General features: G+C 29.4%; 1 protein-coding gene across 1 annotated transcript; it reads left to right on the forward strand.

Annotated features, from left to right (window-relative positions):
• The first annotated feature begins 407 nt into the window (after nucleotides 1–407).
• LOC107439170 (putative defense protein 3) lies at nucleotides 408–14536 on the forward strand. Its single transcript, XM_016051660.4, has 3 exons — nucleotides 408–637; nucleotides 8652–8859; nucleotides 14345–14536. The coding sequence occupies exons 1-3, from the start codon at nucleotides 427–429 to the stop codon at nucleotides 14424–14426; spliced, it is 501 nt and encodes a 166-aa protein (XP_015907146.3). The 5' UTR covers nucleotides 408–426; the 3' UTR covers nucleotides 14427–14536.
• The last annotated feature ends 3154 nt before the right edge of the window (nucleotides 14537–17690 follow it).

Raw genomic sequence — 17690 nt, forward strand, 5'->3', positions numbered from 1 at the left:
AACAAATTTTGTTCTTTTTCTAACCTTGCAATGCAGGTAGAAAATTTTATATGCTTTTTTTTTCTACACTAAGATAGGAAGACAGTTTCTATCTTAGTGTGTTCCAATAAATAAATACATGTTTGAATTCCCAAAAGTAATTTTCAATATTCTTTGAAATTATTTTTCCATTATCATTTTATTTTATTCTTTTATTTATTTTTTTCGCAAATTATATATTTCTTAGACGTCAAAAATAATTATATGCATTTTTTTATTCAAAACAGAAATTCAAACATGAGATGGTTAACACCCACTAGTCGTTTCACCTTTCGTTAATTATGATCAAAGGTAATTGGGCGTTATAATATACAAAATAGGTTAAATTTAGAGTTACAGCTCCCTTAACCTACTAACGGAGGAAGAACGAATGTTTTGGTCCAATTGATGTCTCAGTCAGTGGATAGTATGCTCTTACTGATCATAGTCAGTTGTTGTGCCTTAAGCAGTCTGGCATTCCCCCGGGGTGCACCGGCTGAATCTTGTGAATCATTATTGCCTCGACATGTTGGAACAGAAGCTATGGGACCACAACATTCTCCATATTCCTTTATCGCTTCCGGCAGTCACTATCACTATAGAATGAATGGTATTCATGGTAAGACTTTTTTTTTTCATTAAAAAATATATTCATTTATGGTATTGTGATAATCCGAAACATGAAAAATTCATACGGTTTTAAATGAATAATGAAAAATATAAAAATTATTTACATACTTTTAATGACCAGCACACATAAAAAATACTATTTTAGAAAAAAATTTTATTGCAAATTCAATTTTTATTTTTTTAAGGATCATGGTACCCTTAGAATATTAGTTTCAAATAAAAAAAAAAAAATTATTTACTTTTTGCAGGTTAAGAAGCACGTATAAATGACTATCAATAATTTATTTTCGAAATAAGTAACATTCTCCCATTTTTATAAATTTCGAAAGCAATTTAAAAGTTGCACAATTTCAAAATTCTTACAACTTTTTTATTTTTGCATAATTATTTCAAAAGTACTGGTCATACCAGTACAAACATGCTGCAAAAATTTTAATACTTTCTAAGACATATATTCCAATGTGTAGTTTTATTAAGTATAACATTCAAATTATCAGAAACATTTAGGCCAAAGTTCTATCTGCGATAGAAAAAACCCTCAGAGTTTCAAAAAATATTTTACCAAAGAAAAGTAATCAATGTTAAAAGGCAATTTTGAGTTTTTTTTCTGCTTTTTTTGTCCAAAGTCTTTCATTACCTTTTAAATTATGTAGATAAAGCAATGAAAATATTTTAAATATATTTAAAATTGTTTGAATAAAATCATGAAAAAATCGGAATATTTTAATCATCGTTTTGGCACTGAACTCCACAAAATTAATTTTACCCTTTACGTGGAAGCAAAATTTGAACAAATTTTAGTCAAGACGTTTCGTAAGAAGTATGGGCATCTCCAGATTAACGTTATTTTTAACGTTTATTAACGTTTATTTTTCAAATTTTTACAATGTTTGATCGTGACAAAAATCAGGTAGTTTAGATGAAAACGATAAAAATTTTAGTAGTTTAGTTTATTGTCAAAAATGCCTGTGAGATTTTAATCCTAGATTTTGCATTAAATTTAAACTATTAGTAAATGTTAATTTTATCAGATAAATTTAAAATTATCATAAAATTAATAATGCAGCCATTTTTTAGCAAAAATTAACTATTGGCGATACTGTAAACGATTTTAATATATGATTAAGTTCTTTGTTTAAAAATTAAATAGCATACTTAATTATTGAAATGGTAGGGAATGTGTTAATTACAAAACTATGAATTAATATGATAGCTGAAAAAATGAATACGATGGAAATACGATGAATAGTTTCAAAATATGATAATAGATTAGTAAAATTTTCAGGAAAATTCTTTAAAAATGTAATATGATCTAATCATACTGTTCATAGTAACTGGTTAATTTATTGAGCAAACCTATCTGAGAGAGTTTAAAACTTAAGGGTTATGATATACGAGTTCGGAGTTTATATACCAAGAACAGGTTGAAGGCTCCTAATTGCAACCGTCGTTATTTTGTAATTTTGAAAACCATTACCCGTCTTTAATGCTTTAAAAATAATGACTCTCATATTTATAGCTAAATCCTGAAAGCACTCTATTTAACATTCACTGGAAATTAAATTGACACTAAGCATTAAAAATCATGTTTTTTTGTTTTTTTTTTTAGTTTTTTTTTTTTTTTTTTTTTTTTTTTTTTGAGAATAGAGAATACAACTCTCCAAAGCTTTTTTTAAGCAACTGATATACTGATATACTGTTAGAGAAAAAAAAACAAATTTCTCTCGTTTTTATACGTATATATTTTATTTATTTGCATGTTTTTTTTTCCTTTCTTTTTTTTTTGCTTCTTTCTCTTCTTTCTTCTTTCTTTCTCTCTTTCTTTCTTCCTTCCTTCTTTTCTTTCTTTCTTTTTTTCGCTAATAATGGCTAAAGCATTCTTTGCTTCAAAATAACTATAAATTACGTTCTCCCAATAAATAAAGTAGTCGAAATTTACTGGAGTTTCATCACTTGGATATTTATTACGCTATTTTTATTACAAATATGTGATATTATGGTAATTAATGTAATTTTTGTTACAAATATGCGATATTATGGTAATTAGTGTAATTTTTATTACAAACATGTGATATTTTGGTAATTATTCTAAGAGATTGATCTAAATTAGATATTGTACAGTTCTAAAGCTAATGTGTAAGCTTGAAGAAATTCCTTCTTAGAATGTTTTCAACCCCCATTGGTGTTATATGCAATCATCTAAAAAACACAGCAATGATTCTTTTCAAACAGAAAAAAATTCAAATTTTTGTCAAAATTTATGCAGAAAAACATGAACTAATCAAAGTAGCTCAAAATAGTCAATCATAAAACAAAACAAATCAATAGGTAAAAATTTACTTATTGGCAAATGTAAAACAATATATTTTATATTGGTGAAGTTCACGAACATACTCGTCAATGTTACTTATTTGCGTTGTATTAAATAGTTGTGTATAAAAGTAATAATATTTAAATTGCCAAAAGCGTATTACTGTTAAATCGTTTTTGATCGCACTACGCTAACTGAGATACAAAAATATATTGAAGAAAAAAAAATTTTTTTTGAGTTATTGCTAAATATTTACTTACGTTTATTTTGCAATAAACGAATTCTTAATTTTAGGATTCATCACCACAACCAATTTTTAGCCTTGCCTGAAAAACACATAAGTTTTGCCACCCATCAAGAATCAATAGCAAAGAAATAGGTTAATTCTGATGGTAATTAAAGTTAAGAAACTATTATTTAAAATCGTTTGCTGTTAATTTAAATTATGTTTGCTGTACGAGTGCATACAGGGTATCCCGTAAATGTTTTATTTCATTTTATAACCGTCGTTAAACAGCCGACCCAATTTCATGGGTTTACGAATACCAATGTTCAATTCCGTAGCCTTGTAATTTTGAACCAATCCGGAAGACAAGAAAACTCCTGGATCAGTACCCCCAGAGGTATTAATTTGTTATGGGAAGATGGAGGACTTTGAGATTCGATAGATTTAACGTACATCAGTCACCATTTACTACACGGGGAGTCTTCGGCCGGCGAGGATCGAACCCACGACCTCTTGGACATGGGTCCAGCGCCCTACCGACCAGGCTATCCCGGCCCTTGCTCCGTAAATGTTGCGACTAACTTCTAAGGGAAGTAGGGAACATCATAAGAATCAAGAATTATTTAGGAAATCATGATCGGAAATGTTATCGTATGCCGCTGAGGGCACTCTCCTATTATGAACAGTTACATAGTGTGCCTTTGAAAATCAGGTACTTTCGTTTGTCTTAATTATCTTAATTTTTTGTTTTCTATTAATTATTGTCAAAAACTGCCTTAAAATAGGTACAGTGTTAGCTGTTTATCGTAATTGAATGATTTGGCTACTAACTGGACAAGTTCGTCAGATCATTAAATTACGATAAAACATCATTTCAGAGCCTATTTTAATAGAAGTCTGAGCAATAACTAATAGTAACATAAAGAACCGTGGTGGGTCAATGGGTAGAGCGTTTGCCTTCCAATGAAGAGAACAGGGTTTGAATCCCAGCGGTGACTGGTCGATACGAATCCCGCACCCGACTCGCACCGACCACAATACAAAATATCTTCAGTAGTAGTCAGTAGTGCTAGATGGACTTCAGTGGTAGATGGATTCATTGGTAGACTGTCGGTTAGAGTCTCCTGACCATCAGGCTTGCCGTGGGAGGTTTTCATGGTTTTCGTCTCCGTGTAACGCAAATTCGGGTATGCTTCATCAAACAGTCCTCCACGCAGGCAAATGTCCCCCTATAATTGATTCAGGAGTTCCCTTGTTTTCTGTATTTGGTTCAAAGCTACGTCGTTGAACATTAGAAGCTGTAAACTGAAAATTGGGTCGGCTGTTTATCGACAATTATGATATAAAAAAATAACATAAGATTAACATGAAATTAAAATATTTTGAAAAATGAAAGTGCAAGTTCAACGGCAAGTGAACAACATGTCCATAATAAGAAAGCGTCCCTAGCAGCGTTACATGACATTTTCTGTCATGGTTTCCTAGGTAATTCTAAATCCTCATGATGCGCCTAGAAGTTAGTCCTAATATTTACGGGACACCCTGTATAGACTCATAATATATAGAGGTACTACCGTCTTTTCTCACACAGTTGATACGAATTAATGCTCATATTTTACTAAACAAAAGACCCTTGTTTAATACATAAATTTCCTTTTGTTTTTAAAATGCATATTTTAAATAATCCTTTTATTACATACTTTAAATAATCCCTACATTCCATATATAATCCCTACTTAACTTTTAAAACAAATTTCTAGAAGAGGAATAATTTCAAGGAATTCTGAAATCAAGTGACCGATACAATTCTGAAGGAAATGGAAATCAGTTGAAGACTAACATTTAAAAAAAAAACTTAAAGAAAATCCAGCAAACTCTTTAGTTAGAGCATGTTTGTGCGAAGAGCAAAATGTTGCTTATTTAAATAACGTAATTTTTAAAATTAAATACAAGGCAACAAACTAAGTACAGAGACTAAAAATTATTTCGGTGAGTTTATAAAAGAATAGGAGAGTTATTTAGAAATTTTAAAAAAAGTACTTTCAGAATTTTCAGTGAATTAACCGTAAAGTTTACAGTCAGGAACATTTCTTTGTCTTCAGGATTTTGAAACCATTAACATCTGGTATGGTTAAAAAACTATTCAAACCCCCATTCAGCTGCACATGAGATTCACAGATTAGCCCTCTCGGTTATAGTATGTACGTAGCTGCAAGGAACTTAGTGGTTTCATAAAATGAAGCTAATTAACGGGAGCAAAATTCTGGTTGTTGAACCGTATTAGCAGAAAACAGTCAATAAACTATTTTTGTCACAGTTTAAAGTTTGAATACCATCTATTTTATGTTTATGACTGTTTTGGAAATTTCTAGCAGTATATTTCATTTTAAAAAGATCCAGTGATTTGACATTTCTCGATATGAATTATTTAAACTAAGAGAAAGTTGAAAGTTTTCAGCTATTATATTTTTAATTATTGCAATGGAGACAATGGAAAATTAAGTGACTGCATTATTCAAATTACTACTCAGTAATAAGCAACACGGCTGTGTAAAATATGAAATAGCAATTTAAATAGAGAATGGGTGAGTTTATCTTCGATCAAGCGCTAAAAGCAAAACAAAATGTTTCTTTTTTTTTTTTTCAAAAAAAAAAAAAAGAAAAATATATTTTTGTCTAGTATAGGCATTTTTTAAACAGCTATTATCTTATTTTTATATTAAATGTTTATTTTATGGTTTCCTCTAATATTTATTTAAGCATTACATTGCAGATAATAAAATATATATAGGTAATAAACAAGAAATCATAATATGTAATTATTTCAAACAAAATATTTGCAGTTTTGTGTTTGATTTGGATTATTTGCAGTTTTATTTCAAGCACAAAACTATTCGTAAACCTGAATTTTAGGTAGAAAAGTAATTTAGGAATAAAAGGTAGAAAATAAAATATTTAATAAAAACAATGAATTAAAACGTTATTTTTAATTTGTCATCCCATAGACTATTTTAAATAAACTTCTAAATTAAAATTTATAAGAGTCTTCAAGTTGAAGTAACTAATAATCAGCTGTCGCAATATGTGCTTGTAATTGATACTTAAAAAGTTGGTACTACCTAAATTTAGTCTATACTCAATATTGGTACGTATTTATAATTACCTCAAAATGCATATCCAATAATTTCAAAAGTATATATAATATGTACTATCAGGAATACATATGTGAAATAGTGTTTCATTATGAATCTAGATCAAGAGAATAAGTAAATGTTAAAGTAGGTGTTAATGACCAATATTTTACAAAAAGTCATTTACTTCAATCAAGAAATTTAGTTTCAGTTTTTCTATTAGACTGCTCATTTTATTGGACATATACACTAACCTAAAACTGAGTATTGAGGATCTCGAAACCATCGAAAAATCTCCTTTAAAGTTTTCTTAAAAATTATCCTGATTCTTCTTTATCCTTCAACCAAAAAGCACTTATTTTTAATATTTTTAACACTCTGAAACATACAGAAAGTACAAGACAAGAAAATTAATTTCGATTCTATGGAAATTCTGTTATCACCATCCTTAATATACAGATTAAGAATTTTTGCCAAAAATGCCTACACCTAAAATTAAATTTACATTTAAGCAAGAAAAAAAATAATATATATACATACTATCGAAATCTAACAGATCACTTTTGAGGAAGGGGGAACTGAAAATATCTAAACTTGTTCGATTGCTGTCTAAGTCTTAAACTCCATGATGACCAGCTAAGCAAAATGCTTAGTGGGTCATTGGGGTTAAGACAATACGATGATACTTTTTTTTAAAAATAAAATAACTAAAAATATTTTTAAACAAATTATAACCAGGGATGCCACTCTTTAGTCCTGAGGACTGAAATCAGTCTTGAGAAAAGATCAGTGAGATGAAATCCAACCTCCAATTAATATTTATTCCCGTATAGTTTTGGAAATTAAGTTTTAAAAATAAATAAAAAAAATTCTTTTAAAAAAATGTCAATTTTCTGTCTAATCAATAAAAGAAGTATAGGATTATTTTTAAAAAAAATAATAGAGAAATAGGACAAAATTTGATAAAGATTGGTGTAAAAAGATATGAAATCAGTTATTATTTCTGTTTTGCTTGCCATAAAAAAGTAAAATGAAGAAAATAAATATATCTTTAAGTAATAAAGTTAATGATATAATATATAGATCATTCTCTTGTGAAGAGCGCCGTAAATTTCTGAAAAATTCCTCTAAAAAACGCTAGATCATATTAATTGGTCAAAAGATAAGTTCAGTCTTGAAATTTTTTTAGAGTGGCACCCATTATTATAACATTGTATTCTTGATATCAGGAAAAATTACATCTCTAAACAAAAATAAAATTTTTAAAAAAATGCACTAAATCTACCAATGTTATAATGTATGTATATAAAGCTAAATATTAATTTGATTTAGCAAAAAGAAACGTTTATGATTCAAATCATAATAATTTTAACTTTGAAAGGAAAAAAGGAAAATACATACTACAAAACAATTTTTTTAAATATTTTAAAAATCTTACTAGATGCAACATTTCAAAAGACTATTTCAAACTCTACAAAATGTAGCAAAAAAAACTCTATACTTCAGATGTGATGCAAATTGACTATACGTGGCATGTATACGCGTCATTTTTTTTCCCATTACCCTTCTCTATCTTCGAAGCAACTTAAAATTCCGTTATTCCAAAACCTTTCGAGAATTTCGGTGAAAACTTTTCTACGTGAATACCAAATAGTTGAACTCTGACAAATAGTTGAACTTTTTATTAAGAAAAGTTTTGTGACTATCGAAATAGCCGGAAATCTGACAGCACGAGGCTTAGTGAATATGATGGAGGGGATAGACCATCCCAACATACTTTTAACATTTTTATCAAGTTATAAAGACGCATGGGGTTCTGCATTATCCAGATGAAATACGACACGCTTTCGATTTTTTATTTCGGGACATACTTGTTAATTTACTGTCTTGAAATTTGTCCAACTAGACGTAAATCCTTTTCTGGATTTGATTTTTTCGAAAGTGTACGCTTCTCATTTGCTCTCCATCGTATTCAGATCAGTCCATACAACTTGAACTTTCTAAAGAACCTTAAATTTTTGCAAAATAATGTTCGAGATAATTCATTTCATTAAATTTATTTTTTGAGTATTGCATTGTTTTTATCTAAGTAAAATGTTTTTTAGGGGGAGGAGGGAATCAAGTAAAGAAACTTTTGATTTTTGCATATTTCTAATTTATCGGAAAAGAATGCTGCTAAATTGAAACACGAAATGCGAAGGTAACGGATCCGATTATAAACAACCCCTCGTTTCTTAACTTAAGCATTCGAAAATTTTCAAAAGTTCTCAACTTATATTCTGAAACATACGGTAATTAACTTTTCAAGAACTAATAATATCTTTCTTTTGTGCAGTACAGTTAGCTGGTCCTCGATTCAAAGGATTTTTAGTTGCTGCAATAGATCCAAATACACACGAAAGAATAGGTGACTGGGTCAAAATTAAAGGTACGAAAACATTGCCTTGTTCAGCAATTAGTCATGGAGATCCCTATGCCAAAAAGAAAGTCATTTTAATGTGGAAGCCTCCGAAAGATCGTCCAAAAGGCGAAGTCATTTTTATGTAAGTATTTGTATACATGATGTAAGTATTTGCATTCCTGCTAGATATTTTTATGCAAGTATTTGTATACATGATGTTCCACAATTACTACCCTTAATACATATTTTTAAAATCTACTAAAAAAAATGACGCCAAAAAACTTTGAATAGTAATGGTTTAAAATTAATATTCAACATGGAAAAACGTAATTAAAATTTAACGAATCACGTTCGAAGGGGATCAAGAAAAAATGGTGATGGTTAAAATCATTGAAAACAAATTTACTAAAAAGTAATGATAGAAGGTAATTCTTAACAAAAGGGCATTTGCAATTTCTAATGCATGCATCCTTTTCTTAAGCTTATTTGCAAGCACTAATGGGCATATTATTTACAAAAATAATAGTGATATAAAATTAAATTGAAAGTGGCAGCTTTCCAAGTACCTAATATAAGTTATTTGTTTAGTTGTATTCAAGTTAAAATTATTTTCGATGCTTTTTGCTCTTTGTTCAAAAAGTGGCAATAAATAAAATAAAATATCTACGTCTGCTTATACTTATTAATTGGGCCATGCCTTTATTTTTAACACTTAGTTTTAGTTAAAATATATAAAAATTGCACAAAAAAAAAATCTTTTTAAAATTTTTTTACTATTGTAATATGACATGAATATTTATTTTTAAAACTGTTTAATTTAGAACAAATAAAATAAAAAACTTTTATGTTGGATTTAAAACTATGTTTTCGAATACCATCCTACTATAGTTAGAAAATATCTTGTTATTCCATTTTGTTAAAACGTAGGTATTTCTGCACTAAAAATTACTGAAGAATATGCAGAGTATTAAGTTAGACTGTCGGTTTCTAGAACTTTTTAACAAGAAAATCGTTAAAGCTATAAAAAAATTTTGCAGCAAGTTCATGTGAAAGGGCGTAAATATTTTCTCCCAGAGTTTCTCTTTTTACTTTAAAATTTTTGTTTTAACAGATGGCATTTCAAGCAGTAAACCTTTAAATCAAAAATAAATAAATAACTGAAAATCGCAATTTTTCAAAATCTGTCTCTGAATGAAAATCACGTAATGATGATCAAAATGTCCTTAGCCACAATATTTTTTCGTAATCGGAGAAGGAAATATCTATGCACTAAAACGCAAAAGAAAAAATGGTAGAATTACTTGGCACTTACTGTGCCATCTATCGAAAAACTTTGGAACAAAAGCCAGAAACTCAGGGAGAAAAAATTTATATACTGTCATTTGAATTTGCTGCAATAACTGGTTTTTTTTTTAGCGCTGCTTCCTTGTAATAAATTTTTGAAGACTACCAATATAATTTCAGACATCCTTTATTTGTTAAATAAATAATCCTAAGAAACTAACGAGGAAAAATAAACTTGATGATATAAAACTCTTATTGCAACAAAAAACATGAAGCTGTTAATCAAAGTTAACATGTTTCTAACGCTCAAAAATAGGCACCTATTCTTAAAACTCACTAGACAAGAATAAGGGAAATAAAAATGATTTGAAGCAGAATAAGTTAAAATTGCCAACGAAAAATGTAAAATAAAAGTGAAAAACAAAACTAGAAAAACCATCAAAGAAGAGAGAAACGGAAAATAAAGTAATAAATTAAGGTAAAAAAAAAAAAAAAACTAGTGGTCGAAGGGAGCAAATTAGGACAAAATGCATTTCCATATGATACGGAGTGGAGATGCGAAACTTATGTCGTTAATGAGGGAATCCGCGTTAATATGAATGAAACAAGATTCCAGGTCATCAAAATGAGCTAATGTGACATGTGTGAAAAGACTTATGTCCGACCTTAATGCCAACTTTATAATGAACTTGAATTTATGTCCAGTGTTAATTATATAAAGCAAAAAAAATTTTCACGAATAAATCATGATAAGAATAGCGACATCACATCTTGCGTAAAATTCTTATAATACCTACGTAAATATGGAAGAATATTTCTCAAACAAAATAAAAAGAACACCAATTCTATGCTAAAAACAAATAATGAAATTAGCAGGAAAAACCCAGAAAGCATGTGACCTTATGACAATCTTGAGTCGGAGTTCTCCTTTTATTGTCACGAAAATGTTTGTACTAAAAACCTTTTTTCAATAAAGCAAAAATATTGCAGTTTCAAACCTTTCATCCTAAAAGGATTAAAAATTATTTTTTACGCTTTTTTAAAAAGCAATGTCACTTAGGTCCGTAATGACGAAATCATGATAAGAATAGCGACATCACATCTTGCGTAAAATTCTTATAATACCTACGTAGATATGGAAGAATACTTCTCAAACAAAATAAGAAGAACATCAATTCTATGCTAAAAACAAATAATGAAATTAGCAGGAAAAACCCAGAAAGCATGTGACCTTATGACAATCTTGAGTCGGAGTTCTCCTTTTATTGTCTCGAAAATGTTTGTACTAAAAACCTTTTTTCAATAAAGCAAAAATATTGCAGTTTCAAACCTTTCATCCTAAAAGGATTAAAAATTATTTTTTAACGCTTTTTTAAAAAGCAATGTCACTTAGGTCCGTAATGACGAAATCATGATAAGAATAGCGACATCACATTTTGCGTAAAATTCTTATAATACCTACGTAGATATGGAAGAATACTTCTCAAATAAAATAAAAAGAACACCAATTCTATGCTAAAAACAAATAATGAAATTAGCAGGAAAAACCCAGAAAGCATGTGACCTTATGACAATCTTGAGTCGGAGTTCTCCTTTTATTGTCACGAAAATGTTTGTACTAAAAACCTTTTTTCAATAAAGCAAAAATATTGCAGTTTCAAACCTTTCATCCTAAAAGGATTAAAAATTATTTTTTAACGCTTTTTTAAAAAGCAATGTCACTTAGGTCCATAATGACGTCTAAGCTGACGTCACACTAGCGATAGGATCAAATTGCATTATCCATTAAAATTTAATGACAAGTTGGATTTTAGCTGATCACACAAGACTTTGCTAAAAATAACATTTTAATTACCTAGATTTAAGATTATTTTCACCTTGAGACTAGCTTTATTAAAGGATTTTTTAACGCTTGAAAACCCTACGTCAACCTCGGTTTAAGGTTTTGATATAGAAGGTTGTTTTCCAAGGTTTTGTATTAGGGTAATGTGCGTAGAATAGAGAATGTTGTCTCAGATCGCGTTTTAAGGTTTACACATGAACAGCATAACGAACCTTTTTAGGTTTACATAAAAAGGTTTTTGCTGAGTTAAAATAAACCTTAATTTGTTATCTGGGAATATGAAGCTTTTAGTCATCTGCAAAAAATCTTGTTTGAAAGTGAAATTTTAAAATTTGGGATCAAGGCTTCTAGAGTGGTATGCTAATTTCTTTTCATAACTTATGAAGCATTTTAACATTTTGATAGATTTTTTTTTTTGATTTTACATTTTATACTAAAGAACTCTTGATTACGTCTTAAACCCTGCAACAAATACTTCCAAAACATAATGAACATAACACATGGACATAGACATACATAATGAAGAAACATAACATGGACATAATGAAGAAAAGTCCTCTGATCACTTAAAATTCACAATTTGGATTTTTATGCCCAGTTTGTTAAGCTTAAGAAGTTCCAGTTAAAAAACAATTCCATTTAAGTAATTTATATTCTCGTTCGCTTCCGTGCCACAGGTCCTGGGTTCGATCCTCGGGGCAGACAAGGTTGACTCAGCCTTTCATCCCTTCAGTGGGTCGATAAATGAGTACCAAGCATGCTTGGGAACTAAACACTGGGGGTTTCGCGTTCGGCTGACCACCTAACCGGAACATCTGCTCCTGCACCCCAGAGCCCAAGGTCAAGAAAGCTGAGATGGGCACAGTAGGCCTTGGCCTTCTATGGGCTGTCACTCCACTGAGTTTAGTTTAATATATTCTCGTTAATAGAATAGTACTAATCCTTTTTAGAATCTTTTTTTTTTAATTTTTCTCAGACTGCAATTCTCCTTTCATAGCATGAAAAATCATCATAAAAATAGTTAATAAAAAATAGTCTTTAGAAATGAAACTCATTGTGGCAAAAACCTCAAGATTATTGGAAAAAAACTTACGTTTTGTTTTTAACTTTTATACAGTTAAAAAATTTTCACAAGCTGCCAATTTTCCTTTCATAACAGGAAAAATCATCAGAAAAACAGTTAGCAAAAGTCTTTAGAAATGAAACTTATTGGGGCAAAAACCTTGAAATTATTGGAGAAATCATTAGGAAAAGCTTTAGTTTTATTTTTAACATTTTCCCGGTGAAAATTTTTCTCTGACTGCTAAATTTCCTTTCTGAACATGAAAAATCATCAGAAAAATAGTTGAAAAAAAGTCTTTAGAGATGAAACTATTGTGAGAAAAACCTCTGCGTTATTAGAAAAAAACTTTAGACATTCTTTGACTGAAAGGTCACTCTTTTCTGACCTTCACACTTGTTTCAGAAATTTGTATGCTTGGGAAAAGATAAAAGAATAAGTTATCAAAAGAATACGGTAAGAAACCAATGAAATGACAGAAGTTATTAGAAACAGTAAACAAGTTTTCTAAGAGTTCACCCTTTCTTTCTTCGAATTTCATTACATTTAACTCAAACTAAGAAAAGAAAATAATATTTTATTATCTGTGATACGAACTACGAATTTCATTTTTATTTATATATAATAATATATAATTATATATTATATTTATATATAATAACTTATATATAACATGTATATATAATACATTTAATGTATATATAAAATTTTATTTATATATAATTCATAAGTGATAGTTGCCTGCCAACCATTATGACATGTCATGCCGTAGGCTATGTTGTGGCAAAAACATTGCGCAGATTTGTACTTTTAGCTCGCTCGCTGACCTTCTTTCTACACGGATTAAAGTGTGGAGGTCATAATCATGCGTAACTCGGGATCTTGTGCCGATGAGCTCACATTGCTGCCTTGTACTGCAAGGAAAGTTGAGTTGTTTCGGCGAGTCTTTAAACTCGACCTTATGGCCTGGGACACTTAAATTTACCCAAGCGTGCTTGGCACACCATTCCAGCACAAGTGGTTAAGTGAGGCAAAACAAAAACTGTACTTAAATCTACTGAGGCAGGTATAACTGAGAACATAAAAACCCGTTTGAATGCTGGAGGAAACAAAGAGGAGAAAAAAGAAGATTATTAGAATCACCTCTTAGCTCCACCAGGAAAATTAATATGTAAGCGAGGTTAAAATGAGATTAATAGAGATACCTCCATTACTGAACACCTTGTGTACATATTTATCGGTTTGTAAAATATATCCAAATTAATTAATATCATGAAGCAATTGTTTAAGGAAAAACTATTTTATGCTTATGGTAAGTTTAAGTTTTACGTGGTGATGCATGATTAACAAATATCAATTACAATGTACTTGCTGTTTAAATTCTTGTTGTTAACTAATTAGAAAACTAATTTCTATATATATAATATGTATTTATTCTAGGGCAACTGTTTTAAAATCTTATGGAGAATATTATTCTGGAATTGTAGCTAAAATTCCCCCAAACGAAAATGAAGATGATTAAGAATTTTCAAATTGGAAGTATCATCATTAATTATTGTTCACATCTTATCATATTTTAAATCTGTATAAAACACATTACCTGTTATATGTAAAAAAAATCCATTTACATTACCTGTATAAAATCTTATTAAATAAAGAATTGTTTTCTAAATCTCAATAGTTTTGACTAAGAAATAGTCATAACCCGAGAAGCAACATTACGAAAAGGTAAATCTTTTTTTTTTTTTTTTTTTTTTTTTTTATACTAACAGGTGATTTATAATGACCACTCTTAGTATACATATTTATAGAATCATTGTATAAGTAATGTAAGCAACTAAGTTCATTGAGGCCTGGATTGCCTGGTTTGTAGGACGATGGGCTTGTGCTCATGAGATCAAAAGTTCGAATCCTGCCAGCTGAAGAATCACTGTTAAATGGTGACTGGTGCACGTTAAAAAATCTGTTGGGATTACAAAGTCTTCCAAGCTCACATAACTGTTGTAAATGTTAGCAAAATAAAGGTGACAGCTATTTTAAATTAGTATTTAATATGAACTTAGAAATAAAAAAGGAAAAGAACGATTAGAAAAAATAAACTCAGATATATAAGAAATAGAAGTAGCCAGATTACGAAAGTGCAACTCTACAAGATAAACAAATATAGCGTGAGGCTCGCTGATAGCATGCTCGATTTATAACATAACAACCAAATACCCCTGGGGGTACTAAATTGGAGATTGAATGCTCTCTGGTTCTGGTCAAAATATATGGTGGATGATACCCACCGAATACATGCTATTTATATGCTTGTAAGATCGGAAGTCCTTTGGTGGGTCGTTGAGAAGTACCATGGTACAGGGATCAGGCGAAAATTTCCTTCCCCTGCAGATCTGTCTAAATTGAGGAAGTGTTGCCTCACATCACAAATACGATCCTCTCTGCGGAGGTTTAAAATTGTGATGACATGTCTACGGATCATCCTCGGGGATGTTTCCCACACCGTCGCCTATAACCCATTGTGAAGCTCTAATGAGACGTAAATAAAGTGCATACTTCCGTCTGGGTGGTCAGCCAAATGCGAAAACCCCACTGTTAAGTCTCCAAGCATGCTTAGTATTCATTTTGTTGGCTGAATCAACCTTGACCGGTTCGAAAATAGAGCCCAGGACTTATGGTACAGATAATTTCTAAGCATTTCTTAAATTGAATATTTTCTGTCGAGAAAGGCATGAAAAGTTGAAGATTAAAGGAACAAATTAGCAAAAAATGGTTTAGAAGAACAAACTGGCTCATGTAAGCATTAATAAATATTTTTTAATAATTCTTCATGTTTAAATAAGGCAGTTTTTATTCTAAACCATTTTGAGCAAGGGTGTAAATTTAATTTAAGATCTCCTGCAAACTTCGTGTGTTAAAATTAGTAACAAGTAATTTTTAGTCTCTACAATTGAAAAAAAGTAGTTGCTGTTAATCACATATGCAATAAAGTAGTTGTAGTTAACCACAAAAATAATGTAATTTTTCCGACCACTATGAATAATATCAGGGACCCCCACCAGGAGGCAAGGTGGACGCATGATGCGCCCACTTAAAGCTTGGAGGGGAATTTTTACACTAAATAAAACGAATAGTTTGGGGGGGAATTTAGAATTTGCCCAAGAGCTTGGGGGGGATGAGGGCCACTGAATAATATGAAATACAAATCAATTTCTAAACAGAAATCGGTAATCAAGGAGTCAAGACAGAAATTGCCCATTTTCTCTTTCGAAAACCGTAATTAGAGATGATTTGCAAAAATCCTTCCCAAATCATTTTTTAAAAATTATTCGACCAAAACAGAATCACACATTACTAAAAGTGTAATGAAACATTTTAAAAGCATTTTCATTAAATATCCTTTCTGGTCTCAAGAGCTTTTTTCAAAGCATTTATATAAGTTCATATTTAAACATTATAAATTAATAATATAAAATAAGCATATTTAATAAAAATTTGGCACTTAAAACTTTTTAACATTCATTTCTAAAATAATAACAGTAGATTTTAGTAAAATTTATTTTAAAAGTTTACTCAACAAGTAAAACTTTTTTCCATCGCGGTAGCTAAATTGATAAATGATGTTATTTTAGCATTTTTAGACGAAATTTCAAAATCTAACAACTTAAAAAATCTACTAATATTAAAAATCTTTTTTCATACTTAAGTGTTTCTTCAAAAAAAAAAAAAAAAAAAAAAAATTCCTGTCAGTTTATTTTTTTAATTTAAAAATTATATCTTGTAAAACGGAAAAACATTCCAACTAAAAGGAAAAAAAAAGTTTACAATAATTAATTTTTTTAAATATTTAAATTTTACAAATAAATGAATTTCTCACAGCTTCAAAAACTATTTCCATTTCCACACCCTAATTTTGCCACTTTGAAATCTGATTTAATTCATTAAAAATTAATTTTTTTAAGGAGAATTTAACATTTTAAACGTCTTAAAACAGTTAACTTCGCGAAAATCCCTTCAATTTACATAGTCACGTAAAGTTTTGGCAGGAAATATTTATTGCCGTGCTGCTATCTATGAGTGAAAATATGAAGCTAAAAATATTGAAAACAAATATATTTTTATGGCTGTTGTTAGTTCCATAAAATATTTTTTCGGATTTGGATTTTCTTTTTTTTTTTAATTAAAACTAAAATTTAATTGCCATTATATATATAAAAATGAATTAAATCACTCGTAAACACTATAGACTCAGAGATTCTATTCTCCAATATCGTACTTTTCCAAGTAAAGAATTTTTTTTTTTTTTAAATAAGCAACTGAAGAGATTAAAACCAGAATTTTTTTTTTATTTCAGTGAGTTTTATAAAACAATAAAATTTAATAAAAGTTAAAAATAGGAATTTAATCGTTTTCTGTATAAAGTTGCAGATTTTATGTTTCAAATTTAAAAAAAAATAATAAATAAATAAAAATCTGTTAAAATTTATAGGCGTAGCGTGAAAAAGCACATGACTTGGTAGGTAACACATGGTTTTTTTTAATGTATTTATTTTCATTTTTTTTAACTTATTTATTTTTATTTATCTATTTTTTACAAAATTGTTGTTTGTTTGAGTGGTTCAAAAAGATATATACACACTTTGAACTACGATAGAAACAATGTACTGAACTGAATATGTCCTGTAATATACATTTAATCATAGACATGAGCATGGGGGGCCTAACTATCAGAATTTTTCACCCATTGAGAAAATTAAAAGTTGTTTAAAAGTTTAGATTTTTCTTC

This window comes from Parasteatoda tepidariorum, chromosome 11 (genome assembly GCF_982258835.1).
Source record: "Parasteatoda tepidariorum strain Cologne lab strain chromosome 11, Ptep-v5.0, whole genome shotgun sequence".
Taxonomy (NCBI): Eukaryota; Metazoa; Arthropoda; class Arachnida; order Araneae; family Theridiidae; genus Parasteatoda; species Parasteatoda tepidariorum.